Below are 27,370 nucleotides of genomic sequence, written 5' to 3' on the forward strand. Positions count from 1 at the left end.
ATTATTACTACTTAATACGTGACAAATGAGTCTATTTAAATAAAGGCTAGTCACCTCCCAAATAAAGTTGCGAAAGCACACGGTGCACGGCGTGTCTGATTTTGTTGTTACTTACATCCTGATTCTACTGTACTGTTGTTGCATATTTTGTATTGTAAATAATGTTTGTTGCATTTTCTGATATTGTCCTTTTCTGCACAATTTCAGTAGGCATTGCCACTTTTCATTTCACTACACATCCTGCATGTGTATGTGACAATTACAATTCTTGAACTCTTTTGTTGTTTGTTTAGTTGGTGAGGAAGAACGAAGAAGATGGCGGCGCTCGGCGAGGTCCCATGCTGACGGAGATTTCGGTATGATTGATCAGTTGAATAACAGTTTAGCTCTTAGTTATTGCGTGTGCGACATGTTTTAATCTGAGCTACGGAACAGTTACGGCTGGAGTGGCGTGTGGAGGAGCGGAAGACTCCACGCCATCAGCGCTGAAGATTCATCCGGGGTCGTATTATTAACAAGTATAGTTCGCGTAGTGCGAGTCGACCGTCCTCGCTAGGTAGTGCAAAGTGTTGACTATTCAGTTATATTACTAGCCCGTCGCCAACGTTGGAAGCTTGTCACGCCAGAGGACGAAGAGCCAGCCAGTTCACTGCTACAGACCGGGACGTGTCTGTGGCTCCTGCTCTCTCCCTCTCCCTCCATTGATGCACGGTGCGGTGGGTGAGTAAATAGGCTACCCTGCTGCCACACATGGCTATCATTCTCAACGGACAGCAACGCACTCGTGATGGACATGTCTAATTGGTGAACGGTCGGCACACACGTAACGTGGACAATCCGAACCAAAAGGAACATTGAACCGAGAGTGGACATATTGTTATTGAGTGTTATTATGTGTATGGTGCAAAACCGTTTCTGATGTTACAATTGACATACTTGTTACTGTTGTGTAATAGTGATAGTGTTGTTAAGCCAAACCGTGAAAGTGTTATTGAGCCACTCTGGTGAAGTGGATATTGATGTAAGGTTTTGAACATTATATGGTGGTTACAGGTTGATAGGGAAGCTATTCCTCTATGCTTTACATTTGATATATATATATATATATATATATATATAGGCCTATATATATAAAAAATAGAAATAAACATATATATATATGTTTATTTCTATTTTTCATTTACTTTTCTATTTTACTTAGCATAAGAAAACTAGTATAATAAATAACCACTCATTTTTCAACTTTTACACTATTGCTTTTATTGTGGAGTTTTTCTTCTCTGAAGTAGGGGCGTCTCACCCTCTGTCCTTAAAGTGTAGTAGTTAGGGGGAATACAGGGTAAGTCACACACACAGCTACTTACTGGTATTCTATTCTTTAGGTCTTCACTGTGACAGGTCTAAATTCTGAACCGACGAGGCTGTGATCGAAATGCGGGACAGTTGCGCAGCATCGTCTTTTTTTATAGCCAAAATAATTCCACACAACTGATGTGCCGCCCCTCTTTGGTACCAAACTTTCAGCTGTGCGCTCTTCTGACGAGCCTGAGGCCATTGTGCAGCAGGTTAAAGCGCAGTGTCTCTCCCTGCCTGCACTGCTTTGCTCCGCTCGGCTCACTCGCAAGTCACGTGACCAATCAAATCGTAGCCTTTGCGGTTAGAAAATCTCGTTTTGTCATATCGTAATATTATCGCAAATGCAATTAATCGTTCAGCCCTAGTAGAAAGGAGGTTCGTGCAATAATTGTAACTGAAAATAAACATTTGATGAACCAAATTACAACCAATAGCTTCAGTCATTGAGGGCAGATTTTTTTAATTTAGTTTTACAAATCAAGAGTAGGCCTGATTTGACTAATTGGCTTTGCATCCTTTCCTTCTGCCCTTGTAGTCCAAGACATGCTGCCCACCAGCTTTCAAATTACAATGCTGCCACTAGTGGCGTTGTATCAATTTTATTCACATAATTATCCCTCCCTGCTATTTTGTAGTTCACCAAAACACCCTGAAACAATTTGAGTCTCACATTATTATGCCACCATATGCCACAAATAGTGCAAGCAGGCCAATGGCAACCAAGCGCGCAGTCCTTCCTTCCTCACTTAAAAAACCACCAGCCGCCACTGGTATGAACTACATCCAGAACCAGAATTTGTCAACATCCAAAATATGTTTTGAGTGACATGAATGAAAATCCTACAGGTGCTGCAATGAGAGTAACATTTTCTGTACTCTTCTTCTGAAATGTTCCTGCAGGTTACAAGCAGAATCCGTTTGTGGTACGGCCCAGTTACCATAACTGGGCACCATGGATTGGTCCCCACATAAGAGGCTCCAGTGTGGTGTCAAACACAGAACACTGCAAAATCCACACACCAAGGAACCCAGTTGAAGAATCCGACCTCTTAATTACAGAGGACCGGCTCACTGACGAGATTCTGAAACTGAAGGTATTTGCACACTGTGGAGTATTTGTATGGTTTTTCTCATTGTTAAATCTATCAGGGCTGTAATATTTGCTATTTAACATCATAGGTGGAAGCTGTGCGAAGTCTCTGCAAGGGGTGTGGCATAGACTCCAAGGGCTCCAGGATGGACCTTATTATGAGGCTCCGCAAAGAAATGCAGAACCGGTCAGCATATGACAAAGTGTTTGCAAAGGTCTGGGGGGCTTCTGGTGAGTTGATTTATATTCAAAAGTGTTTGCATCAGTAATAACTTTCAGACTTTCAGACTACATTTCACTGTAATGGTTACTCATAGCGGTACGATAACTTTCTTTTACCAGGTGGATGTGCTGTGGTCACATGCCCTTGTGCTGTTGTTTATGGAGTTAAATTCAACCCAAGGGCTGAGAGCCCAAGAGATTGTGCTGATCTGCTGCTATCAATGAAGCATTTCCCCAATGTAACCTTGTATGATTTTGCAAGGGGACTGGCAACACATACATACAAACATAAGAGAGCCATAGTCCTCGCCCTTAAGCCCTCATGAGGGGAGACTGCTGGATCCTACTGATGACAACATCAGATTGGCCTCTGCAAAGAAAGTGAAAGTCAGCTTGCCTTGGCTAACTACAAAGAAGCCAGTACCTGATGAAAATGGCCACCCTATTACAGGGTCATCAGAGCATTATGCTCTTTATGACCGCTTTCATGAGGAACACCAAAGACCCAAAGGATGTTCTGCGCAAGGTAGAGCTTGTGCCTGAGTTACGTGGCTGGGCCAATAGCCAGTGTGCCGAGCAGCTCTTCAGTGGATTGAGGAAGAACAACCACTTCTTAGACATGATGAGTCTATCGTCCCATATTTTTTTTAATGAAGAACATTTTGCACCACTACAACAACGGATGCAATGCCAAAACAAAAGAGAACATGAAGAAAACATTGGGGAGTGCACTGCAAATCCAGTTGAACTCCAGTGGGCAGACGGTTTTAGGTATGTACGTGCACAGTATAGTTGTGACATTCGGATTTCAAACTGGTATTGTCTTGTAAAGCCATCTCCTGCAATAAAAAGGCTTTATTAATCCAATGTGTGGAAATTCCTAGCAGTAATTGTTTGTTTTGGTTAACACGTACTGTTTAGAATGTCAAAGGTCATAATCTTAATCGTTTCCCTTGCCTGCTGACAGCATCAGCAGCCACTGCTGCATCTTGCACAGCTGCCCAGTCTGTAAACACTGCAGCAGCCTCTGTTGTGACACAATCCGTGGCACCCCCTGCGAACCAGGCCGCTGCCATCATCCCACCACCGACCACCGGTACGAACCAGGCCGCTGCCATCATCCCACCACCGACCACCGGTACGAACCAGGCCGCTGCCATCATCCCACCACCGACCCCTGCTGTCAACGTAGCCCCTACAATTAACGTAGAAGCTTCTGGCATGAGTGCAACAATAGCAGTGGAAGCTCCAGCTACAACCACAACAGGTATTCCAGAGATCATCACAGTACAAAAATGTAGCACCTAATACTACACTATTTAATGCACTAAAATATAATGTTGTACAACTTAACATTATTTACTAAGTCAGTTGCTGAAAAGACATGCTATGGTGCAAATTCCACACATTGCTTATTATGCTCCTGTCATTTCTGAAATTGGGCTTCTCTGACCATATTGCAGGAGGTTTTGAGGTTTGCAATTAACACTGTTGTGGAATGAAGCACATATACCACATATGTGCAAGAAGGGAAGTAACGGAGCATGAGATGGACGAAGGACAATTGACATGGGTAAATGTATTTTTTTATTTTTCTTGATTTAGTTCTAATAGGCCTAATATGGCCCACATTAAACAAAGTGAAGTATTTTCTTCATATAATTGAGTTCTAAAGAGGTTTTCTATTGTCGTTTGTTTTTTGCTGTCAAGTATGATATACTGTAGTAGTAAGTACTTAACTGACTGTCATTTTAAAGCTTGATGATGTGTTGGATGACACAAAATCACCAGACGAGGCGATTTCAAGTGGGCACCACTTGAAATCTTCCTGTCCCTGGGATTGGACAGAGAAGTGGAGGCAACAGTAAGTAATCACCCAAATATTTGAAAATTGTTTAGTAAAATGTCTTTGCAATCCATAAAACATTCTGTTGTTTTATTACAGATCGTCAACTGTTGTTTATCACTGGTCATCAAGATTGCCAGGCAAAAGGTGTGTATGGATATTTTTTGGATAATTTCAAGGTACAACTTTCTATCATTGATAGTGCTTATTTATTTTATGTAAACCCAAATAATTTAAACTGGTGTTCTGTGATTTACAGGGAAAGGATGTTCATGCTGTGGATGTTATCCCCACTTGGAGACCTCTCAATGTCGACCCGTTTCTCTCGCTGCCAGTAAGTTCTATGCATGTGTTGTGTATGGCTTAAGTTTGTTAACCCTGTACATAGTGACAGTATCTCGTACTATGGTTGCATATCTAAAAATATCTTCACATTGAAACTACAAGCTCTTATTGTTGTCATTCGAATGATGCAGGTAGATGCAGCATCTAGAGACTGCATCCTTTTTCCTGTATGGAAACCAGGACACTGAATACTAGGTGTAAGTTTAACAGGCATCATGTCAGAGTTTTTTATAAGAATGTCACCATTTTATTATTTGGTCACATGACAGACTTTTCAAATATTGTATATCTACTTTTAGTTTTTAAATTCCAGCCACAAATTGTCATGAGAAGAATAGTACTAAGAAATGTAATTGTATTAAATATATTTAAATATAATTGAGTTGTCAATAACTTCTGGCTTTTTTTATCAGAATATTCCAGAACAAGCAGGCAGCGCGGACTGTGGCGTGTTCATGCTAATGGTAAGTGATGGGATTGTGCACCTCGGCATCAAACATAATAACATAAGCAGGTGCCAAGAGAAAAGGATCATTGACATGGTTTATATGTACAGTAACAACTGTGTATCAACTGTTCTATCATATGAAAAGAATGTTAACCGTTGTTTATAATATGGATTACAGTATGGCACTGGACTGGACCTTCGACTTCACTCAGGTCAGCAATTTAAATCTGAAATTGTTAATGTACAGATTTTAGGATTGAAACTACAATGACATCTTTCTTCATCTACTAGCATGATATGCCACATATAAGGAGATGGTGGTGCCAGCTTCTGTTAGACAACATTGGACACTAAAGGTATGAACAACTTCTTACTTGATAACTACGATGTGTTTCTGTGGGGGGGGGGGGGCGCTTAAAGGAACAGGAAAGGTACTGTAGTTTGTATTAGTCCCCAGCAAGAGGATTTTGTCAACAATAATAACACTTTGTTTTCCTGTACCAAATGGACTCTTAAACCGAAATATGAACCAAACCATGTGTACCGTCAAACCCCCCTACATGAAAAGCATCTTGCTAATGTCACCCCTTTGACATTTCTACGTAGGAAGAGAAGACGGCTAGAGCCCATGACACATGGAAGAGAGCAGGAGCAGGAGTTGGCAACATGTATTGAGCAGGTCTTTTATTTATTAATAATTTATTTTTGATTTTGTTTGTTTGCATGTGTTTCTTTTTTGGGGAATATAATATTTATTGAATACATTCAGTGCTCATGCTTTCAGTATTTCTATTAATGCTGTTTGGCTTAATACTAACTGGAGATGATGTATTCAATAGAAGAATCTTATTTGTTTCAGTTGCCATCTTGCCTGTTGGAGATCATCTTTGCTGAGGTCGTTCTTCATGATGGAGACAGAGCTCTAATGACCCTGTCCCTGGTGCCTTCCTGCTTCAGAGAAGTGGTGGAGAGGGAATACTTCAAGAGAAAAGTGCATTTTCTGTGGCTTGACAGTAAGATTACAAAAACGGTCGTAGCTATACTGGTTGCATACTGCATGTTTTCCATGTTAAATCAATTTGAGAAATCATCTTATTCTCAAAATTGTTGTAACAACAGGTGTTGCAACAGGTGTTGCAAACTGGACCATGTTCTCGGCACAATACAGGGCAGACTTTTACAAAATGTACACTCTGGATATGTGTGGAGAGTGCAGGGTGACTTTCAAAAACTGCATACCAGGTATGAAAATTATGCATGGAAATGTAATGAGTACTTCTTTCAGTTATTGCTACCTAAAGATGGCAGTGAAAACTTGTTTTTAAAACTTTTGTAGAAGTTGTTGCAAAGACTGTAGTGTGTTGACCAAGTACTTGAAGACAAATTTATTCCTATTCCATGGGCATCCATAAGGCAGTAATGATGGTCTCATGCAGTAGTAAAAGAATAATAAATATGGATATAAATAATTTAATAACTAATAATTGTAGCCGTTTAAAACTGACACAAGTAAACATTGCAATTACAAGTAATAAAACCCAAGAGACACAAAAATAGAACCTTACAATGGGTATCTCTATGGGTAGAATACTGACCAGAGGACTTCTAGACACCAAGGGTTTCTTCAATGTGATAATCCATTGAAAATAAAGGGGGGCCCTCTAACAAGGACTGTTTTTATTTAGCGACAGGCTACAGGAAAGGGGAAAAGAGGGGGGCTGCGGGGCATCTACTCCGAGAACTCGCACGCTGGCTTCTGCTCTCACACACAATAAATGGGCCATGGGTTGGTGGGTGAACATTCATTTATTTTTATTTATGATTTTATTTGGTTGAAAAGTTTCCAGGATGCTGTGAATGTTGGTCGAAATAGGATCTACAGAGGGGCAACTCCAAAATATATATGAAAATGCTTTGTGTCCATGTTTATGCCACATCGGGATTTGGATACACAACTAATACTTGTTAGTAGGATCAATTATCTATTGGTTTTTGTCTTCTCATGGAATTTGTTGACAGAATATATCACTAGATTTATCCTTTCATATATGTCACTCAATATTTCTGATGTGACTTATTGAGTTGATGATGAATTGGGGGGGGGGGGGGTCATGCAGGGTCGATTGCAGGGTCATGTCAAAATAAAATTATATCGCCGGGGGGGGGGGGGGGGGGGGTTATGCATAAAGTGATCAGAGGTCCAAATCCCTCTGGGATAAATAACCAACAGTCCCTAAGTTACGTAAGTTGCAATTTACAACAGTTTACAGTTACTTGTGGAGACCACGAGTGGTTTTACCACAAGTCCATTGGGTTGAATTTGTTATTACCCAGTGTGCTTTGTGGAATGGTCTCAATGTTTTGTTTTATTTCATGTGAATAGCCTAGGCCTAGTTTACTAGTAGGCCTTTTTTTCAGAAAGCAGATGTTCGTCACACAATTGTCATTGATGTGAAATATTAATGGAGGCTATCGGGTGACAGCGGCAGAGGGCTAACCTGCTGTGGGACTCCCAGCATCCTGCTCTTAAAGGTGACATATTATACCACCAGGTGGGAGTGGGATTAGCCCTTACGAGCCGTTTTTTAAAAATCACAAGTGGGTGTGTGCACCTAGATGTACGATGGTAGACTGATCTATCCAGCGCACATCTAGGTGGACACGCCCACTTGTTCAAACTGCTTGCAACGGCTAATCGCATTCACACCTAGTGGTATAACATGTCACTTTTAAACACGCTGACGCTGGAGGGGTGTTCTGACAGGCAGTGTGGTGTCGTTCTGATAGGCTTTCCTTTTTTTGTGATTATTCATGTGAGTCTTCTCTCTCCCCTGCTCTCTGTCTCTCTCCCCTGCTCTCTGTCTCTCTCCCCTGGACCAGGGCAGGACGCCCGCCTACTACTACAACTGCTCCAGAAAGGGCCACTTTGGCCACGTGAGTCGCCGCTTCAGTTTGCACCGCAGCATCCTCTCCTCTTGTCCCTCCCTCTATCTCTTTACCCTGCTCTCCCTTTCTTCATTTTCTTCAAAGCAAATAATGAATCAAATTTATGATCTAAAGATGAATATTATCAAAAAATATAGCGAGCGTGTGCCCTTTTTGCAAGATCAGTATTAGGTGTTTGTGTGTGTCTCAGGCATGTACACGGCGTCGGATGTGTAATGGGACCTACCCCAGCACGCCCTTCATTAATCACTACGACACTCCCGTCAACTTCAACCAGAGGGAGCACAGGGTGAAGTGGAAGGTCAAAGGTAAGCTCTGTCTCTCTCTTCTCCTCTGACACACAGCACCCTGACCCCACTAGTTTCAGAATGCCACTGAATAACATTGTGATTTTATTTACTATTCCCCCCCGTCCAGAACTTGAGGAAGCCGGCCTGCTCGGCACCACACCCAAACCCCCCCACCGCCCCGGGACCACCGAAGAAGGGGCAGAGGACCAGCCACTACCACGACTACAAGAAGAAGAACCACCACCGGCAGCAGGAGAACAGAACACCCGCCCCTCCTCCGCCAGGGTCCCCACGCCCGGCTCCAGCTCCACCCCCACCCACACCCACGCCCTGCTGGCCGGCCGTCGTCTTCAAGACCAAGATGTCCGCGAAGCTGAAGCCGACGCCCGTCAGCGGCGCCGCCAACCAGTGGAAGCCCAAGCGTCACCACCACCAAGGCTCCGCCCTCCTCCTCCTCCTCCACCACCACCGCCGGCGCCACCACACCACAGAAACGCACGTTCTACGAGGAGGAGTGCTTCCGGGGCGGGGAAGAGAAGGCGGCGAAGAAGAGCAGGAACAAGAAGAACCCCAACCGGCTGAACTGGGGAGCGGCGGCGACGGAGCCGCGCACGTCGCCCTTCAAGCGAGAGTCCTACACCCTGCAGCAGCTGTACGGCGGGCGGGGAAGGAGAAGGGGAAGAGGGCCGGCGGGAAAAAGAAGAGGTCATCTAAAGGCGGCGGCGCAGACATGTACCCCGCCGACGAAAACCTCTTCACCATCAAACAGAGGAAAGGGAAATGCAAGCAGTAGAGCAACACGGTTACCGCTACAGAGCTGAGCTGTTGGTCTTGTCAGCCTGAATTCTGTTGGTTTATATGAACACACACAACACAACACACAACTGGTTGAAACACTGCAGTAGCAGAAACCTCAAAGATGAATGGAAGGCAGGTTCAGAATAAATGTGGAGATGTTTCTTCATGGTCTTCTAAGTGGGTTGGTTTATTTACTTCCATGATGTTAAGTCAAGTGAAGGCGAGTTAACCAAAATTGATATTGATAAGTGGCTGTCAAAGGAACCGATTGTTAATGTTTTACCTTAATTTCCTTATGAGTCTGCTCAACCTCTGTTCAAATAAAAAAGTTTTTGGCTTGTAAATCTGTCAAGCCTATAGACTTCTCTCTCTTCGTCTCTCATTTACTTTCATGCTGTGCGTTTGCAAGTTCCAACTTGGAGATTGAATATAGTATAGGAGACTACCATTGTGCCTCTGATATAAGCTGGTAGTTTTCAGTGCTTTACAGTCTGCTTATTCTTGTAATAGGCCTATAAAACAGTCTACTGCAACACCTTGTGGTTATATTCTGCTAATCAAGTTCTCGAATGGAGGACCAAGCAGAGGAATCATTCACGTTGGAAGTAATCTCTTCAACTCACTAAACTCCATGCTTATTATTATTATTTTTTTTACTATTCAGTAGCTTTTAAATTTGTTTTTCATGATTGATGGACGCGATATTAAATATTGATTTGATCCAATGATGGCCGTTTATCTGTCAACTGTCTTGAAATCTCACGTTTTTCTGGACACGCATATGTAATATTTTGTGTGCCTACTATACAATATCTTGTATAGTCTTATATCTTTACTGAAGCGAGTTTAGAGGCTGTCATAATGTTGACCATAACTGTAAATGCACACCAGTCAACCACCAGCAAGTCCCAGAGACAGAGTTGGGTCAGATATGGGAAAGGTATATTAATTATGTTACTTACATTTGACATGCTTTATGTTGTGTGTTTTTCAACGAATGTTTACTTTGCTAAGCAACGTGGAACCAGTCAGCTTCAGATATGATCCATCTTGTGGAATCTGCGCAGTCAGAAGAGCTTTGTGCCCGGTTTCCCGATAACGTCCAGTCTTAACGCGCTACAAAGACTCCTACGTTTAGACGTATCATTTGTTTACCTACATAGGCATGGTTCCCGAATGGTCTCCTACGACCAGTTCAGTAATGCATTACATTACTGGCGTGAGATTCTGTAGAATCTTGTAATGCATACCTTATAGCAGGGTCCGCGGGTGTAAATGTTGACTGTGGGGGGCGATCGTGATTGTTGACGGGGGGGACGGACGGACCGACGATCGGGATTGACGGGGGGGGGGGGGGGGGGGGGGGGGGGGGACGCGTGTTTTTTGTTTTTTTGGCCGTGAGAAATTGGATGTGTGGCGTGTGTAAGCAGGCAAAAACGTGTGTCACACGGTGAAACCGTGCAAGTTGGCAGCTCTGAAATGTATAAATCGAATTACATGGGAGCCAGAGGGAACCAAGCTCCCAAAAAGGCAACAAAGTCAAAAAACTGGGGGTCTCTCATATATCTGAAGGTGTCTGCCATATTTGGCATTGTTATTTCATCTTAAACAACGCTCATTATCCATCCCCGTGCGGTCTTACCTATTATTAAATAATAAAAAAATATATAAATATATATAAAAACAGATTAAAAAAAATAATGAAAAAATAATAATTATTAAAAAAAAATGATATAAAAAAATTTATATTAAAAAAAATTATGAAAAAAAAAATATATAAAAAAAATATTTTTAAAAAAAATTATATAAAAAAAAAAAAAAAAAAAAAAATTATATTAAAAAATTATTTAATTTTTTTTTATTAATTAAAAATATAATTAAAAAAAAAAATTGGACCTGCGCACAAATGTTTTTTTTTGGACCTGCGCGCGCATCTTTTTTTTGGACATGCGCACGCGCATCTTTTTTTGGATCTGCGCGCGCATCTTTTTTTGGACCTGCGCGCGCATGTCCAAAAAAAGATGCGCGTGCGCATGTCCAAAAAAAGATGCGCGCGCAGATCCAAAAAAAATCTGCGCGCATCTTTTTTTTGGACATGCGCACGCGCATCTTTTTTTGGACATGCGCACGCGCATCTTTTTTTGGACATGCGCGCGCAGGTCCAAAAAAAGATGCGCGTGCGCATGTCCAAAAAAAGATGCGCGCGCAGATCCAAAAAGATGCGCGTGCGCATGTCCAAAAAAAAGATGCGCGCGCATGTCCAAAAAAAAACATTTGTGCGCAGGTCCTATTTTTTTTTTTTTAAATATTTTTAATTTATAATTTTTTTTTAAATAATTTTTTTTATATAAATTTTTTTTTTTAATACAATTTTTTTTTCATAATTTTTTTTTATATAAATTTTTTTATATCCTTTTTTTTTATAATTTTTTTTTCATTTTTTTTTTTAACTCTTCTAAATTAAGGAAATGATACAGGTAAACGAATAAATCATTACACGCCACGAGTGACCTTAATAAGCGATCGAAATACTTTTTTCAACCACCGCCTCTTTCCCTTGACATTTAGTTTTCACCTGACAAATGCGACCGATGTAATTAAGGCAACCCGGTCTCACAGGAATCCGTGAAATGAGTCAGTCTACGTGATGTATAGTAGGCTAGCCTATATTTTAATCTAACATCTTTAATGGTAAGAGACTGCACGGGGATGGATGAGTGTTGTTTAAGATGAAATTACAATGCCAAATATGGCAGACACCTTCAGATATGAGACCCCTCAGTTTTTTGACTTTGCCTTTTTGGAAGCTCGGTCCCCTCTGGCTCCCACGTAATTCGAACACTGATTTATACATTTGCAGGGCATGTTAAATAAGTGCGGTGTAAAACCAAAGATAATACCGTTAGCATCTACAACTTGTATTTAATAACCTAAATTGTTGTGCTGTGTCCTGATTGGCTGAAGAGAAATAGCCACATCGTTGCGTTCTAAAACTGGACCTGGCGATTTGACATGTTCAATCTTTGGGGACTCCTTGCAACTTGCGACGACCAGTTCACACTGCTGCAACTTTTCCCCTGCGACGTCCCAAAAGAGTCTCGTTGCGTAGCGAATCTTTGGTCTGAACTGGTCTTAGGAGACCGTCTATGGTATCAATGATGAATTTACCTTAACATGTTCGCTGTAACTGTTGTAATTAGAATAGTTGGTTGAATAATGGACTAGGCCAACATGGACGCAAGATAACCTAATGTGCTATGACGATATTGCTTTTGATAAGGGTGATGTGTACCTTTTTCTTAATATTATGTTTTATATATATATTTTTTTTTTTTAATTTAAATTTAAATATGGTATCACTATTAAAATGTGACTATGTTTCTGTATACAAATGTTATATCTCCTGTACATGTTTATATATAATCGTGATATTATAGTACCTGTGGTGTAACTTTGGTGATTTGGATACACTGTGACCCCAAACACACTCATGTGTCTTGGGGTGATTGGGTGATTGGCAGGCGAGCCTATAAAAGGCCGCTGCGCCCTGTGACGCATCACGTACAAGGAACACGGATTAAGGGCTAGACCCGAAACGTTTCCCCTTGTTTATGTGTCCTGTAATTGTTGTTTCGGCTTTTAAAATACTTTTGGAACTTCTCAGCCCTAGTGTGCGATCTCCCCATTCTTCACTTGATAAACACTTAAAACATTAGTTTGCCAGCTGCTGGTCAGAGATGACTATGGGCATCAAGAGAATTAACATGAAAAAGTCCAGTGTTAAATTTCACATGACATGTCATTCACAGCTGCTAGTCAGTGATCAAAGTGTGAATTTCAAATTCAACAATATGGCCAAATATTCAGGTATAACTTGAAAAACATTCTGCAGTTACACTTATGCTAGAACAATAATCCCTGCTCAGATGCATCTAAAATACAATTTAAGACAATAAAATGTGTGATAAACACTTAAAACATTAGTTTGCCAGCTGCTGGTCAGAGATGACTATGGGCATCAAGAGAATTAACATGAAAAAGTTCTGTTAAAATTCACATAACATGTCATTCACAGCTGTCTTGACACGTATGGCTTCACAGGTCTAACTTGAAAATACATTCTGCATTAACATTTTGCTAGAACAATCAATGTAGCAATGTAACAATGTAGAAAAATATAAATAAAATAAATCAATGTCAAATTTCACGTTGCCTTATTAGCAATAACTACATAACTTACAAATGGGTGTAACACACATTTTACAAACTTTTGAGTTATTAACCAGCAATTAGTCTGAGAACACAACACACAACAATTATGTGAACTTGTCAAATTTCACAGCTGCTAATCACAGCTGACTCCAAGAGGGAAAACCTGTTTCTTTATTTCACTTTTCTTTTTGCAACGTTTAGACAAGACAAAGCTTTTTCTTTAGAGATCGCACACAGAGCATTTTGGGCCATTATCCAGGAACACGTGTTTCAAAGGTGTACTTAAGGTCCTCCGGATAGGAAATATTGAGTGCATAAAGGAGGCAGAGAAGGTAGGCCATGGGAGTATCCGGAAGGTCCTTTACTACTATGGATTCCTCCAAGATGAGTGCGATGTTTTGGATCTTGTCCTGTGAGGCTTCAGCCACACAGGACATACAGAATTCCCACAGTGACTCCCTTGGCAGCCACGTCATCTGGATCAGTTTCCTGTTTGAGGACATTAAGAAATATGATTTTCAATTCAAACTCACATCATATACTACATGTCTTGTAGGGAGCCAGGCATCTCAAATTGGATTGTCATATCCAATATGAAGTTGTCTGTCATTTTAGCTTTGTTGTTGAAGGACCATTCCGGTGTATACTGATCCATATCCCCGTCATTCAAGCCTATCTGGTGCTGTCCATGGGAAAAATTAGAACATTTGTAAAGCTGAATTAATGTGGTATTCAATAACACACAAGTTTAAGCAAGCACAGTGAGCCGTTTGACGGGAGAACAAAAATAAATAGGCGGTCGACTGATCGCGGCACTAGTCTCAATGTGCTACGACCTACAACTCCAAGGACAGAGCTGGTCACGTGCTAAGTGCATGATGCCTGTAGTGCTAAGGCGAACTCACCGACGAGAAACTGTGTCAATTTCCAATGGATAGAGTAGCCCAGGGGTCCAAACTTTTCACCTACCATAATCTAAGATCCGAATCCTCAAGCTGGGGCTAATATTCAGATCTTAGCTCCGCCGCCGGGGGGCTCCGCGGTCGGGGTTCCGCCGCCGGCCATAGGCCCGGTCAGGAATCTAGCTAAGATCTGCTAAGATCTGAATGGCCCGGTGGTTGGGGACCGCTGGTGTAGCCTATCTATGGGCAATTAAAATGCATGAAAAGGCCATGCTGTATGGATAACGCGAACACATTGGGTAATAGAAAAGTATTCATCGAACCGCAGGCCTTGACTAGGCTAGTCTACATAAAAAGACGTGTGCAACTAGCCTAGCTAAACACCGAATTGTGTTCTCATTAAACAACTTGCGACACGAGAGTCCTGGTTGCACAACGATAATAACAAATTAAGTGAACAAATGAATGATATAGTTGGTTGCATGGTTGAAACTTTTGAACAACTCTTTAGGCTATTTGTTTATTTATTTCGTTTAGCTCTCCTTAAATTAAATTCACGCTTCAAAACGCACGACTTTTACTTCTAAGGCGAGCTTCACTTTGAAGGCGAGCTGTCTCTGTTTCCGGCTCTCGACTTCCTTGTTCAAATATCATTGTACAACTTGGTTAAGCTGACGCTTTGGCGCGCTGAATTGCATTGCACGTCTCGGACAATGAAATTAGGCAACGGTTCAACACTCAACACTCACCGACATGAATCTGGACTTTCAGTCTTCCTTCTTCTCAACCGGAACAGGTATGCTAAAATAGTATTGTGGGCGGGGCTGGACCTTTCTAGGCAGGGCTGGTAGTCCAGCCTTCCCGCAGGCCGCAGCCGTTAGGTTTGCACCGGAACTGACGTCAGATAACATCCGGCACAGTATATCCATGCAAGTCCCCTGTCAGGTCAACATGTTGGCTTTTAGAGGAATTCAAACATTTAGGCACTTTTTTATTCAGCGTGGAGCCACAAGTAAGATACCTTATTATGTTTACGATAATCGGATGAAGTTGACTGTGAAGTGTCGAGCAGAGTAAAGATCATACGTTGATTTCACTGAGTGTGACGCTAATGCTAGGTGTTACGAATGTCATTCAATTGTAAGACATCACAACATGCGTGAGACAAGAATAACATTATGAATAAAGCTTGGCTTTGTCTTGATTATGGTATTACAATGATATGTATGTGCAATTGTATAAACAAGTGTCTCCATCTCAGGGCTACAAAGTTCATCCACTGCCGCAAATGTAACCCCAAAAAAGGACGACATGGTATGCCTTTTATAAATAATGAAAATAGCATGGACAGATTTGTTTATATTCAATATGTCTAACGACTTTGTCTCACCATCCATAAGCCTGTACAGATGGAAAACCCTTACAAGGAACCCCAAAAGGGTTGTATTCTCTGCAACATCACTTTGGATTACAAGAATATACAGGTATGTTATGGTACTAATGCTCATCTGAAATCAGCTGTCTTTTGGAATATATATGTGCAATTGAACGGCCTGTCAAGTCCCTTTTATAAAGCCACGTTGGCTTACTATTACCCTTTCTCTTGCAGTTGCTTTCCCAGTTTATATCCCCACACACTGGTAGAATCTACGGCCGACACTTAACAGGTCAGGAAAGATCCATCAATCAAATATTTGCCTATTGGTTGGATGCAATGATAGTTTATCTGGTTAATGTGCTGGGTTTTTACAGGCTTATGTGGAAAGAAACAGAAGGAAGTGTCCAAAGCTATCAAAAAAAGCCAAGCAATGGGTGAGTCTTCTTTTTAACCACAATTTTGATGAGGGAATCCTGGTTTGAAAACAGCAGACAACCATTTAAACAAAATGTTAAAGATAGCCATAATGCTTCTTAACAATTATGGTTGGATTGATTTACGGTTGTCCCAATCGTTTCCAAATATGGACTCCTTGGCCATTTCCATCTAAATTACCTCGTGTGAATGCATTTAGTACATAGCAAGGTAGTTTGATTTCAAGATATTTTACTGTGGATCCATAGTCCACCATAATTGTCGATTTTTGTTTTTCATTTTCAGGTTTCATGTCAGTGACCCACAAGCACCCGCAGTTTATGAAGGATCCCAACATTTGTGCTGCAAAAACTTTGAGTGGTGCATAAAATGTTTAGTTTATTATTTCTTTATAAAAAAAAGTAAAAGCTCTGAATGAATTGTTATGTATGCCCTTTGTGTACCGATTATTTTGTTGATCAATAAATGTATTTGAAAAAAAAAACAATTTCAAACAATGCATTGTTAATGTGCCTTTTGTATTGGCTAATCAAGGTCACATGCAAGGGGCCTTAAGTGAACCACTGTCATGTCGTGCTACGGCTCAGGATCAACGTGTGGGCAAGGGGTCGTTAGAGGGGGCGGGAGGCGTTCTGCCACAGGGACGCCTTGGAGGGTTAGAGTCTGTGTGTGGAACATGGGAGAAAGAGGGAAGTGGCTCTTCAGGGAATTTTCAAGCAGCAAGTTCTCTCTGATCGAAGGCCTGAGGACATCTGGTGAGGGAGAATAAGCCAGTTTGAAGACATCAGACGACATCTTTTAACATTTTTCAAATCAGAAAATGAAACAAGGTTTTTACCGAAACTAACCTAGTAACGTACAGAGGACTGAAGATGTTTGTTTAACAATACCTTTTTCTGGGATAAGGGACTTCTTCTTTGAGATCAGTTTCCTGAGTGCAGTCAACTGTGCGAGCAACGTCTGGACCTCCTGTTCGCTCTTCTCCACCTTCTTGCATTCCTTCTGTTGATGGTGAAGTCAACGAGACCAGTGAAGACCAAAGCCACTGACAACTCGTCATAATGTACCACAATATCCTCAAAGGGCGCCTTAAGTTTGCGTACTTAAATTGATTAAGCCAGTGGACTGTACCAAAAGGCAGGCTGAGATGTCTCAAACAGGTAGATTCTGAAATAGTTTTGTGGAGGCTAACCAACACACACCTGTGCATGAAATGGGGGCACTTTATATCTTACCTGCAGTTCAGCCTGCATCGAGCTGTACATTTTGTTAATCTCCATCACCTCTCTTTGCGTGTCGTCAGGAGAGAAGAATTTTGATCTTTTGGAACAAAAAGATATGAGTAAACGGCAACAAAAGAGCAATACACATTAAAGAATAGCATTAGCAGTATCTTTTATCCAATCTCAAAGTGATGGAGAACAATCAAGACTATCAAGATTGGAAAAAAATACAATCTTGTGCGGCAAGGTGTAGCAGGGTAGCTATAGGAATCAGAACACAAGGTTAGCATTTTATATTGTTATTATTATTACTAAGTACATGAAGGCCTTGGACCACCTACTTGTGTTTTTGCACAACGCGGTGGTAACCGGCGGCTGAACAGGGTGTGCAGGACGTCCGGTACACCACGTCCTCCAGGGAGCCCAGGTTGCTGACGACGACCGGAACCTTATGGAAGCGTCTAGGAGTGAGGGAAATACACATTCAGTTACAGCAATGTAGACGTCTCAGATCCGTCTTTGAATATTGAATAGACGTGATCGGGTGTAGCTCAATGGGTAGAGCATGATATTAAGGCCCTGTCCCAATTCTCCCCCTTCCCCTGGTTTGAGCTCTAACCCTAGATTTTGCGTGTTCCCGCAAAGGGGTAGGGTGTCTCAATACTTAAGTGGAAGTGCTGTTTTTCCCCTTAAAATCAACTCTTGAACGCTAGCCAGCTCGGTAGCTGACTTGCAGCTAAGGGCACTCAAAGCAAGTGTTCTTGTTAAGGGGAGAGAAACTGGGCCTAACAACACTAGTCAGGGTTAGGGGCTTGCATTTAGAGGATTAGGGCTGCTTGCTCAAGGATGCCTACAGGTAGATTGCAGACATTTGGGTTCGACCCAGAACCTTTGGGCTGGCGATCACCCTAGCACTAGCCCCCTAAGTTACGCCTTGTTTCCACTTTCATTACAGAGATATTCTACCGATGAGAAATCATTTGTTGAAGCTTTCAGAAGGGGATTTTAATATTTGTACATTGGTGATTTGAAACCTATACAGAGTACTATACAGTGTACTACTGCTGACCGAGTTTGTGTTTGCCAATTACAATCTTACCGATCCCCACCACCAGCAACATGATTGGTCGAAACTAATATGAAGCGAAAGAAAGTAAAACATTTGTTTCCCCCAGATTTGAGCACGTCTGTCATCAGACCTGAGATATGAATCTCAAGTCTGATGTGGTGGACATACCTGTTGTGTGACCTGAAGGTGGCGAATTCAGTTTCATGGGTGGAGCAGGCGGACGTGACCTCGCTTGGCGTCAGCAGCAGAAAGATCAGATCGGGATTGGCCACGGCGTTCTTCAGGTTTTCATGGACCAGCCTTTCCCGTAAGGTCATTCGCTGCTCTGTGTTCCTGCGCTGTCTGTACCAGCCAATTAAATGATCCTAACATGAAACATATATCATATTAAAAAAGGGTTGTGTTTGAATTACCTACTGATTAATGACAATGTTCTATTGACTCACCTGCCTATTGTCTGGCAACATCTTCCTTAATATAACCATATCCACCTCCCCGGCTCCATTGTAAAACCTTCAGACAGACACAAACCATAGCATTAGTCAATGAATTTTAAACATTTTGAAAGCGTGTGTTAACTTTTAAACACAAACAGACAAGCCTTTGGAGCAGCAGTGTTGTGTTTTTCTTCTGAACATTTATTACACTTCCACCAAATTTTTGTAATTTGTGTAGTGATGATTATTTTATTTGATCCAACTATAATACCAAGATACATAAGTTACGTGAATACTTACTTATTTAGTCTGTTGCATGGCAAGTGTTTTTGTACATCTTGAAGGAAAGTTGAATAAAAGTCAATGTTACATTTCAAGGTGGGAGTCTGTTGCATTTGGTGCATAATGAAGATGAAGGGGCCTTACTTACGAATTGTGTGCTCAAAATAAACATGATCGTTGGTAGAATCAGTGATGGCTCTCTTCTCTTCTTCTTTGCTTTCTCCAAGAATGAATCCCTCCTAGGAAGTAATAACGCATAAACCATCAATACTAACGACTATCAATATAACCATTTTAAAATCCACTTCACCCCAATGTTGACCGTTTCTACCATATTATATTATTATATTCATTTTCATGTCAACTTCCTGATTGACTGGCAGTTTGTTCCATGTAGAACTGGCGACTATTTCATTCTGAAGGGAGAAGTTGATTAACCTATATGATATTAAAACTATCCTTTACCATGAGGGGTACTCCTTATCAACAACCTGAAACCAGACGCACATGAAACTAAAAGTGTTTCCCGTAAAACGAGTTTATAAATGTTGACATTATACTCCTTGTGTCAACTAAACTCCACCTGACGATGAAATGTATCTGAACAACGCTGGCAGTCGAGAAGCAGCTCTCAAAGCACATTTAATATTTAAATAAGATTGTTTATTAAGGAATAGTGTCTGACAGAGTGGTGAACTTACAGCATCTGAGTCTGTGTTTAGATGTTGAAACATCACCGAGGAGAGAACAATCCCTGGCATGTAAACAGTGGAGTCCGCCATTCTTGAATCAATGCTTCCCGAATCCCTACAGCGCGGGCTGTCATAAACTACATTACCCAGAAGCCCCCGGAGGCGTGCGAAAGAACTACAGCCTGGAAACTTGACACGCTCTTTTGGTTTATTAGCGTAGGCCTACTAATTGTAACGATTTAGACTTTAATGTTTTGTCACATTATGGCACTAAGGTCAACTAATGGTTGGTTCTGCATCATGTAATCATGATGCAGAACCATTTCAGATTATAGGCTCGCTAATACTAAATAAATCATTAATAAACGATAGATATAACATGCCACTGAATACATCACAATTAACCACGATTTCTCGAGTTCCTCAATAGGCATCGTTTGATAACGGGATTTAGCGTTTACCACCTTTCTTTTACCTTTCCTGGTGATCAGTGTTTTAGTGAGATGGGTATACTCATACAAAACTGTTAAAAAAAGAATGATTTAAAAAAGAAAAAGTGCGGGAAAGGTGTTAATTCATGACCATTCATGGTCGGAATGTGTGTTTATACACACGTCGTTATGTTGTCAAACACCAGGATTCAGCTGACCTCGGTACCAGAGCGCTGATTGGCTGAAAGTATAGCGGTCCCGAGAGCGTTAATGTCCAACTTTTCACCAGCACTCTTTTTCCCTCTCAGCTCTAAATGCTTTGCGCTTGGACTTTTCGGTCTTCATTCTGCGAAATATACGAGTCCAACAATAATTCAAGACGACGAATGAAAAATATATAATGGACTTTTGCAGCATGGGCGTTGTCCATTTTCTCGAGCCAACTTTTGCACTATGATTTTTATGCAAGTGTGGGATATGCCCCTTTAACTCTGTGGTATTTCCCTTTGCATTGTACTGTCTAGCACTGCTGCACTTCCTACGATTATACCAGAGGGACTCCTTTCAGTGAAATCCATTTGAATCGAAAAGACGACTTTTCTCGTATCTTAGCGTGTTGCCGCGGTGCGTCCGGCGGGTCTCGATGGAGGACCCCTGGGGTACAGCTATTGCACTGTTTCAGGTGTGGATATCAGTACTTCTGTGTCTCGTCATGCTACCTGCGATGTTTGGTCTCTCCCTGGGCGTCACAGGGGTCTATATTCAGATATTAGTCCAGATTTTAGAGGTGAGTACTATGCTTTTATTCCTCCCCCAATGTCTAATTGTTATATGATTGATATTGTAGCCTCAACAATGGAACAATATAAGGCGACCAGAACGTTGTCATTATTCTGAAAAGAATGCAGTATGGTATGTCGAAGATTGTAAAATATACCTTGCTTTTGGACAGTGGGCCACACTCAGAATCCAACGAGGACGCAAAGAGAAGCCCAGTGTGCCCATTCCCCTACCCAACGGTGAGATTACAACCTGATCTGTAGTAGGAAAGCTGTTGGGTCCACAGGCTTCACAATGTATTCGGTAATAATTAATATATAACGGCTCTTTTTTTCCCCTCCCATGTTTTGCATGTGACCGAGACATAACGTTCTCTTGTGTGTTGAACGTTTTAATTCAGTTCCAGACGCTGACACTGCTCATGTGACTGTGTGTGTGTGTGTGTGTGTGTGTGTGTGTGTGTGTGTGTGTGTGTGTGTGTGTGTGTGTGTGTGTGTGTGTGTCTGAGAATGCCTGGGTGTCTGTGTGTTCTTTACAATAGTCAGTTATTGCTGTCCACCACCGCTGGCTCTCTCTCCAGCAATATAATACACTGTGTTCCTTGGGTCAGTGATGCAAGCCCTAGTTACACAACCACAGCACAATATTCAACTCATGCCCTCCACGCATGCAAATTATATTACGCTGTGTATGGTAGTGTTTGTGTTTGAAAATTGACTGCCGTCTGCTTCTTGCAAAATAGTATGTTTAGGATTGGTGAAGCCTGAGAGATCAGGTCACACGTATACTTTAGGAGTGGCAGCTGACAGAAAACTGGAACTGTTTAATGTTAATCTTGAGATTTAAAGAGAAGTTTTGGGCTTGGTAGCAGTTGGACAGTAGAAAGTCATATTGTGAACTATTGATCAACTCATAGTACGACTTTGCAATAAAAAAATATGAACGGACAAACTAAGGTCACCAACTGTTGCAAATGAATTGTGACTTCCCCTATACGGACAGCCAATGTTGTTTTAGCGAACGTTTCCTTGGAAATTGAAATTCAGCACTTTGAGAAAAAGAAAAGAAAAAAGGAATGATTCAAATAAAGACAGACAGCAGTGCCTAGCATCAGTAAGTAAGTTAGTTACAGTATAAATAGAGGGAAAGTGTATTGACTTGGATTTTCACCTCGCAGCCGAAAGGTCATGGATTCGATCCCCAATGTCTACAGGCATCCTTGAGCAAGATACGTTGCATAATACAATAAACTAAGGTTGATGGGTTTAATAAATTACAAAATGTTATATTCATGCCACGATAGGCATGCTCTAGTAAAATAACGTTCAGTGTTTCCGGAAGGTATTTTGAAGAGTTCAGTTTTTTAATGTTGAAGTTTAGTGTATCTGGGAGTGGTGTTGAAATGTTCAGAGGTTGTCCCCCAGGGATCATACATCGCGACGGGGGCTCCATGGCGCAGGAGATGCTGGAGGTGCGGGGGTCCCGGCCCGGAGGGGCCCCGGCGACGGGGGACTTTACCCTGGGAGACGTCTTCTACTTCCACAAGAAGGGCCTGGAGAGCATCGTGGATGACCAGGTCACCCAGTGCTTCTCCTCCGAGGAGCTGGCCTCCTGGAACCTGCTCACGCGCACCAACCAGAACTTCCGCTACATCAGCCTCCGCCTCACCGTGATCTGGGGTGTGGGCGTCTTTGTGCGCTACTGTGTTCTCTTCCCCCTCAGGTTAGTGCGAAGAATGGGCCTGCCATCGTCAAGGTAAAAAACCAAGATCTCTAAGGGCAGGATGGCGTGTAGATGCGTGACTCCCAGATGAAAAGCCTCTGGGTTTGATTCCTGATGTCTGCAGCCCAACGTGTCGGCATCCTTGGGCAAGATGCCCCCTGAATTCACTTACCATCTGCCATCCGTCATCTGCTAAGCCAAATAGTAGAAGCAGTCATCTTTCGCAAACATCTTGGCTTTCAGAGAGTACAAATGGTTCTCTATATGGTTTCACCCTCACACGTATATTTCCAGAAGGTTTACCCAAAGAGGTATTTTACTTCAAAAAATAAACACTCACATAACACATATTTAACATATCCCATTCCTAGAAGGTTGAGGAAATGGGTCATTTGTTTGTTGCACGTTAACTTCAGTAACCGGTCTCCCCTCATCTGTTTGGTAGGATTACACTGGCTTCCATTAGCTTCAACTGGCTGGTGATCAGCACCACCCTGGTGGGGTTTCTCCCTGAGACCAGGTACAGCATCGCACTGAACATCACTCTCTCTCTCCAGGCAAAAAACACAAAACTAGGTCATAACCATGTTAGTCTCACTACGGTTTATGGTTTTAACACTGTATCCCTTGTGATGATTGTGTATGTGTGTCTGTGTGTTTGTATGCCTGCATGTGCGTGCGTGTGCGCGTGTGCGTGTGTGTGTGTGTGTGTGTGTTGCAGTGCAAAGCATTGGCTCAGTGAGGTGGCCCATCTGATGTTCTACAGGATCTGTAGCCGGGGTCTCTCTGCCACCATCCGCTATCATAACAAGTGTGTGCATGGGTCGTCACATGCACAGTGCACGTATCACATTGTATCACATGCACAATGCACATATAAATTTGATTCTTCGTTACTCATATTTTAGAAATGTTACATATGTACAGCAGTTATCGTTACGTGTGGTTTTATTATTCTATTATTATTTATTTAACTACAAGGGTTAGTAGGGTAGCAGAGAACATCAACCGTATCTTTTCACACATTAAGTTGTTAATGATGTTTTTGTAGAGAGAACAGACCAAAGAAAGGAGGCATTTGTGTGGCGAACCACACGACACCGATCGATATAATCATACTGGCCAACGACAGATGCTACGCCATGGTGGGTACTGTCTGATTGGCCGGTTGAAGACGTACTGGGCATTTCATTGGTCAGCTGACGTAGGAAGTGTCATGCTATTGGTCCGTTGTGGTGCTCAGGTGGGCCAGATCCATGGGGGCCTAATGGGGGTCATCCAGAGGTCGATGGTGAGGTCGTGTCCCCACGTTTGGTTTGAGAGGACGGAGATGAAGGACCGCAACACAGTCACCAACAGGTGAGAACTGACCACCACGGGGGACGCTGATGGAGGATTAAAAGGGGTTTTGATATTCTATTTTAAAGTCAAAGTGGTAATCTCTGTTGGTAAAAAAAAAGGGACATGAGACCTGGTTTTTCTGAAATTAAATAATTATAATTTGGCTGGAAATGTTGGGCTGGTCCTCCAAGACAAATTAGGATGGATGTGTTACTGAATAGTCCTAATTCAAATAACTTCTCCAACGCCAACATATACGATGATAGCACACACACACTGATGATATAATGGTCATTTTTTACTTTCTTATAACGGTATCGGCCCCTAAAATCCAGTATCGGTCAGGCTCAATTATGTGTTACAGGTTGAGAGAGCATGTGGCCTGTGAGAACAAGCTGCCCATTCTGATCTTCCCTGAGGGTAAGTTTTATTTTAGTTTTTTCGTTTTTTTTAACAGCTTAAACACATTCTGTCACACACACACACACACACACACACACACACACACACACACACACACACACACACACACACACACACACACACACACACACACACACACACACACACACACAAAATCTCACATGCATACACACCTATACACACAAAAACACACATACATACAAATTCATATTTGTCTCAACAGGAACCTGCATCAACAACACATCAGTCATGATGTTTAAGAAGGGAAGCTTTGAGATCGGAGGGACTATTTACCCGGTGGCCATTAAGGTAATGAATGATACCATGAAGATAATGAGTGTACACACTGTACAGTTAATTGATCATTAAGCCACTGCCGGGATAATGAGTGTACTGTTGATTTTTGGTAATGACGAACGTAACGATCGATCTGGCTGTGTCTGTCTTCATTCTTTCCGACCAGGATGTTTTTATAAGAGGTCTTTTAAAGAGCTTCATCTCTGTTTAGAAGGCATGGCGGCCATTAGGTTAGTAACAAAGTGGGAGTGGACGTCAGATGCAAGGGACAACCAGACTTTATAATTGACTTAAAAGCTCTCCCGAAACAATGTAATGGGTTTCAATAGATTCTCTTTTCCCCCACTTTTGCTGGCTCTTAACTCCAGTTTAGAAGAAAAAAAATGTTGGTTTGTTTTTTGTCTGCGTCGGCAGTACGACCCACGGTTCGGAGACGCCTTTTGGAACAGCGCCAAGTACAACATGGTCAGCTACCTGCTGCGGACGATGACCAGCTGGGCCATCGTGGTCAACGTCTGGTACCTGCCCCCCATGACCCGACAGGTAGGTGGGGGTGGGGGGGGGGACAGGTGGTCCCCTACCGCTCTCCCATTCAGAGTCAGAGTACTTTAATCCTACATGTTCTCTGCTCAAGATAGTTAGGAGTGGAAAAATATAAAATAAGTGTACCGGCAGGTAAAAGTATGAAAACCAAAAAAAATGCCATGCCAGATATACTACACAGAAATACACAAAATATACACATACATGAAGCAATCACCACTATAAAGTGGCTCAAGCTTATTTATTACACATTACATATTTAATATCAAAGTATTGCGTTATTGCACATTTCAACAATCATAATATTGCACATTGAATATGGCATGTATGGGTAAGATGAATATTGCTAATAAGTCTCTGATTGGCTCACCTCTCTCTCTCGGCTCTCCTGTGATAGGACCAGGAGGATGCCTCTCAGTTTGCCCAGAGGGTGAAGTCAGCCATCGCACTACAAGGAGGGCTCATAGACATGGCATGGTAAAGAAAAGACATACTAATAACTTTAAAACGCTTGTATTTTTTGTAGTTGCTTTACCTACCTTACAGGTACTGTGAACTATGTGTTATGTATTGTGTAGTATATTTTATATTAGGTCTTGAATACATCTTATACATAGCTCAAGGACAGGTCTGAAGAGGGCGAGGGTGTATAATGTATAAATACTTATAGTTATAATTATTACTATTTCATGTAAATAGAGTGTGTGCCAATGGCAATGTAGGCCCAGTAGTAAAAAGGAATATGTACTGTATGACCACGGTATACCAACTACGACCCTGGTCATAGCAATGTACGGTCATAATATCTTTAGAATAATAATACAATTCTTTATCTTATTGTTTCTTTTCAATGACTTTTGTGTATCTTAGTATGGTGTCCTTGAGTGCCGAGAAAGGCGCCTTCAAATTCAATTTATTATTATTATTATTATAATAATGTGCCGCTGCAGGGACAGTAGTTATAAGAGTGTATACTGTATGGCCACAGTATTCTAACAATGACCCTGGTAATAGTAATGTATTGTCATAATAACGTGTTGCTGCAGGGACAGTAGTAAGACAGTAGTAGTAATAAACACTAAAATACACTAAAATACCACGGTATACTAACCATGACCCTGGTCATAGCAATGTATCATCATGAGAATGTGTCACTGCAGGGACAGTAGTTGTATGAATGTATGGTAATGGTAATGTACAGTAATGCTATGATCCATGTCTCTAGGGACGGCGGACTGAAGCGGGCCCGGGTGAAGGACTCCCTGAAGGAGGAGCAGCAGAAGATGTACAGCAGTATGATCGTAGGACCAGAGGGACCTAGCGACCTAGCCGCTACTCCGCCACTCCTCGACGCACTGGACTAAAAGCTGCCGACTATGGGACTAGCGCACACTGGAACACACTGGAACATACTGGAACACACTGGACAACGAAGGTGTTGGACTTTAAAAATCTTTTTTTTTTTTTATCAAAGACTGCATAAAATGTCTACAAAGCTACATGTTATGCTTGGTTTATTTGTAAGAATATGTGACAGTGCTCATTGCAAATTGTTCTCTTGTGATGATTGTTATGATACTGCTTTTTTTGGTAATGAGACTTTTTAAATGTACTTTTTGAGCGAAATATATTCTTTTATCTGTACCTCAAACAGTTAAAACCCGAAGTCCCAGATCTCTTTCTTCACATAATATGATATCTTAGCGACAGATAATAATAATATTTCTTCCTTGATCTGGAACATTTCAAGAATTTAGTTTCTTGATATTTCACAACATGTTGTGAGTAATGGTAAACATTTCAAAATGTATCAGTAGTGCCGTGTTCGTACCACTAGGAGGCAGTGTTTACTTACATGATGC

The 27,370-nt window shown here is 41.7% G+C and overlaps 4 protein-coding genes and 1 long non-coding RNA gene across 8 annotated transcripts; 4 read left to right on the forward strand and 1 right to left on the reverse strand.

Annotated features, from left to right (window-relative positions):
- The first annotated feature begins 145 nt into the window (after positions 1 to 145).
- On the forward strand, positions 146 to 3,891 carry LOC311368065. The gene is made up of 5 exons (XR_014639865.1): positions 146 to 720; positions 2,257 to 2,450; positions 2,536 to 2,677; positions 2,789 to 3,439; positions 3,636 to 3,891. It is a non-coding gene; the product is annotated as an uncharacterized lncRNA (long non-coding RNA).
- A 13-nt stretch (positions 3,892 to 3,904) lies between these two features.
- LOC311368066 (uncharacterized protein) lies at positions 3,905 to 9,872 on the forward strand. 3 transcript variants are annotated; one of them, XM_084486949.1, is made up of 14 exons: positions 3,905 to 3,935; positions 4,132 to 4,241; positions 4,426 to 4,532; positions 4,614 to 4,661; positions 4,774 to 4,848; positions 4,991 to 5,056; positions 5,273 to 5,323; positions 5,486 to 5,519; positions 5,599 to 5,663; positions 5,914 to 5,986; positions 6,167 to 6,298; positions 8,188 to 8,241; positions 8,444 to 8,561; positions 8,671 to 9,872. In XM_084486949.1, exons 10-14 carry the CDS (start codon positions 5,936 to 5,938, stop codon positions 9,123 to 9,125), a joined length of 810 nt encoding a protein of 269 aa, XP_084343075.1. In that variant the 5' UTR covers positions 3,905 to 3,935; positions 4,132 to 4,241; positions 4,426 to 4,532; positions 4,614 to 4,661; positions 4,774 to 4,848; positions 4,991 to 5,056; positions 5,273 to 5,323; positions 5,486 to 5,519; positions 5,599 to 5,663; positions 5,914 to 5,935; the 3' UTR covers positions 9,126 to 9,872. The 3 variants fall into 3 exon arrangements, 2 of the variants coding, with proteins under 2 accessions (XP_084343075.1, XP_084343076.1); XR_014639866.1 differs by lacking the exons at positions 8,444 to 8,561; positions 8,671 to 9,872 and having other exon boundaries at positions 6,167 to 6,320; positions 8,188 to 8,269; XM_084486950.1 differs by lacking the exons at positions 3,905 to 3,935; positions 4,132 to 4,241; positions 4,426 to 4,532; ... (6 more) ...; positions 5,914 to 5,986; positions 6,167 to 6,298 and adding an exon at positions 7,042 to 7,097.
- Positions 9,873 to 15,371: 5,499 nt separating this feature from the next.
- Positions 15,372 to 16,693, forward strand: mrps18c (mitochondrial ribosomal protein S18C). The gene is made up of 6 exons (XM_084486225.1): positions 15,372 to 15,467; positions 15,717 to 15,769; positions 15,856 to 15,939; positions 16,065 to 16,122; positions 16,208 to 16,267; positions 16,554 to 16,693. Exons 1-6 carry the CDS (start codon positions 15,383 to 15,385, stop codon positions 16,634 to 16,636), a joined length of 423 nt encoding a protein of 140 aa, XP_084342351.1. The 5' UTR covers positions 15,372 to 15,382; the 3' UTR covers positions 16,637 to 16,693.
- abraxas1 (abraxas 1, BRCA1 A complex subunit) lies at positions 16,682 to 20,075 on the reverse strand. 2 transcript variants are annotated; one of them, XM_084486223.1, is made up of 9 exons: positions 19,981 to 20,075; positions 19,428 to 19,518; positions 19,298 to 19,334; positions 19,007 to 19,073; positions 18,729 to 18,925; positions 17,833 to 17,952; positions 17,504 to 17,588; positions 17,159 to 17,270; positions 16,682 to 17,020 (listed from the first exon to the last, which is right to left on the reverse strand). In XM_084486223.1, exons 1-9 carry the CDS (start codon positions 20,059 to 20,061, stop codon positions 16,845 to 16,847), a joined length of 966 nt encoding a protein of 321 aa, XP_084342349.1. In that variant the 5' UTR covers positions 20,062 to 20,075; the 3' UTR covers positions 16,682 to 16,844. The 2 variants fall into 2 exon arrangements, with proteins under 2 accessions (XP_084342349.1, XP_084342350.1); XM_084486224.1 differs by having other exon boundaries at positions 16,836 to 17,020; positions 17,504 to 17,555.
- A 598-nt stretch (positions 20,076 to 20,673) lies between these two features.
- Positions 20,674 to 26,981, forward strand: gpat3 (glycerol-3-phosphate acyltransferase 3). The gene is made up of 12 exons (XM_084486222.1): positions 20,674 to 21,189; positions 21,355 to 21,421; positions 22,607 to 22,904; positions 23,350 to 23,424; positions 23,626 to 23,715; positions 23,956 to 24,049; positions 24,148 to 24,263; positions 24,610 to 24,665; positions 24,892 to 24,977; positions 25,380 to 25,508; positions 25,906 to 25,985; positions 26,734 to 26,981. Exons 1-12 carry the CDS (start codon positions 21,046 to 21,048, stop codon positions 26,870 to 26,872), a joined length of 1,374 nt encoding a protein of 457 aa, XP_084342348.1. The 5' UTR covers positions 20,674 to 21,045; the 3' UTR covers positions 26,873 to 26,981.
- The last annotated feature ends 389 nt before the right edge of the window (positions 26,982 to 27,370 follow it).

Source organism: Micromesistius poutassou, assembly GCF_964030765.1.
Source record: "Micromesistius poutassou genome assembly, chromosome: 22".
NCBI lineage: Eukaryota > Metazoa > Chordata > Actinopteri > Gadiformes > Gadidae > Micromesistius > Micromesistius poutassou.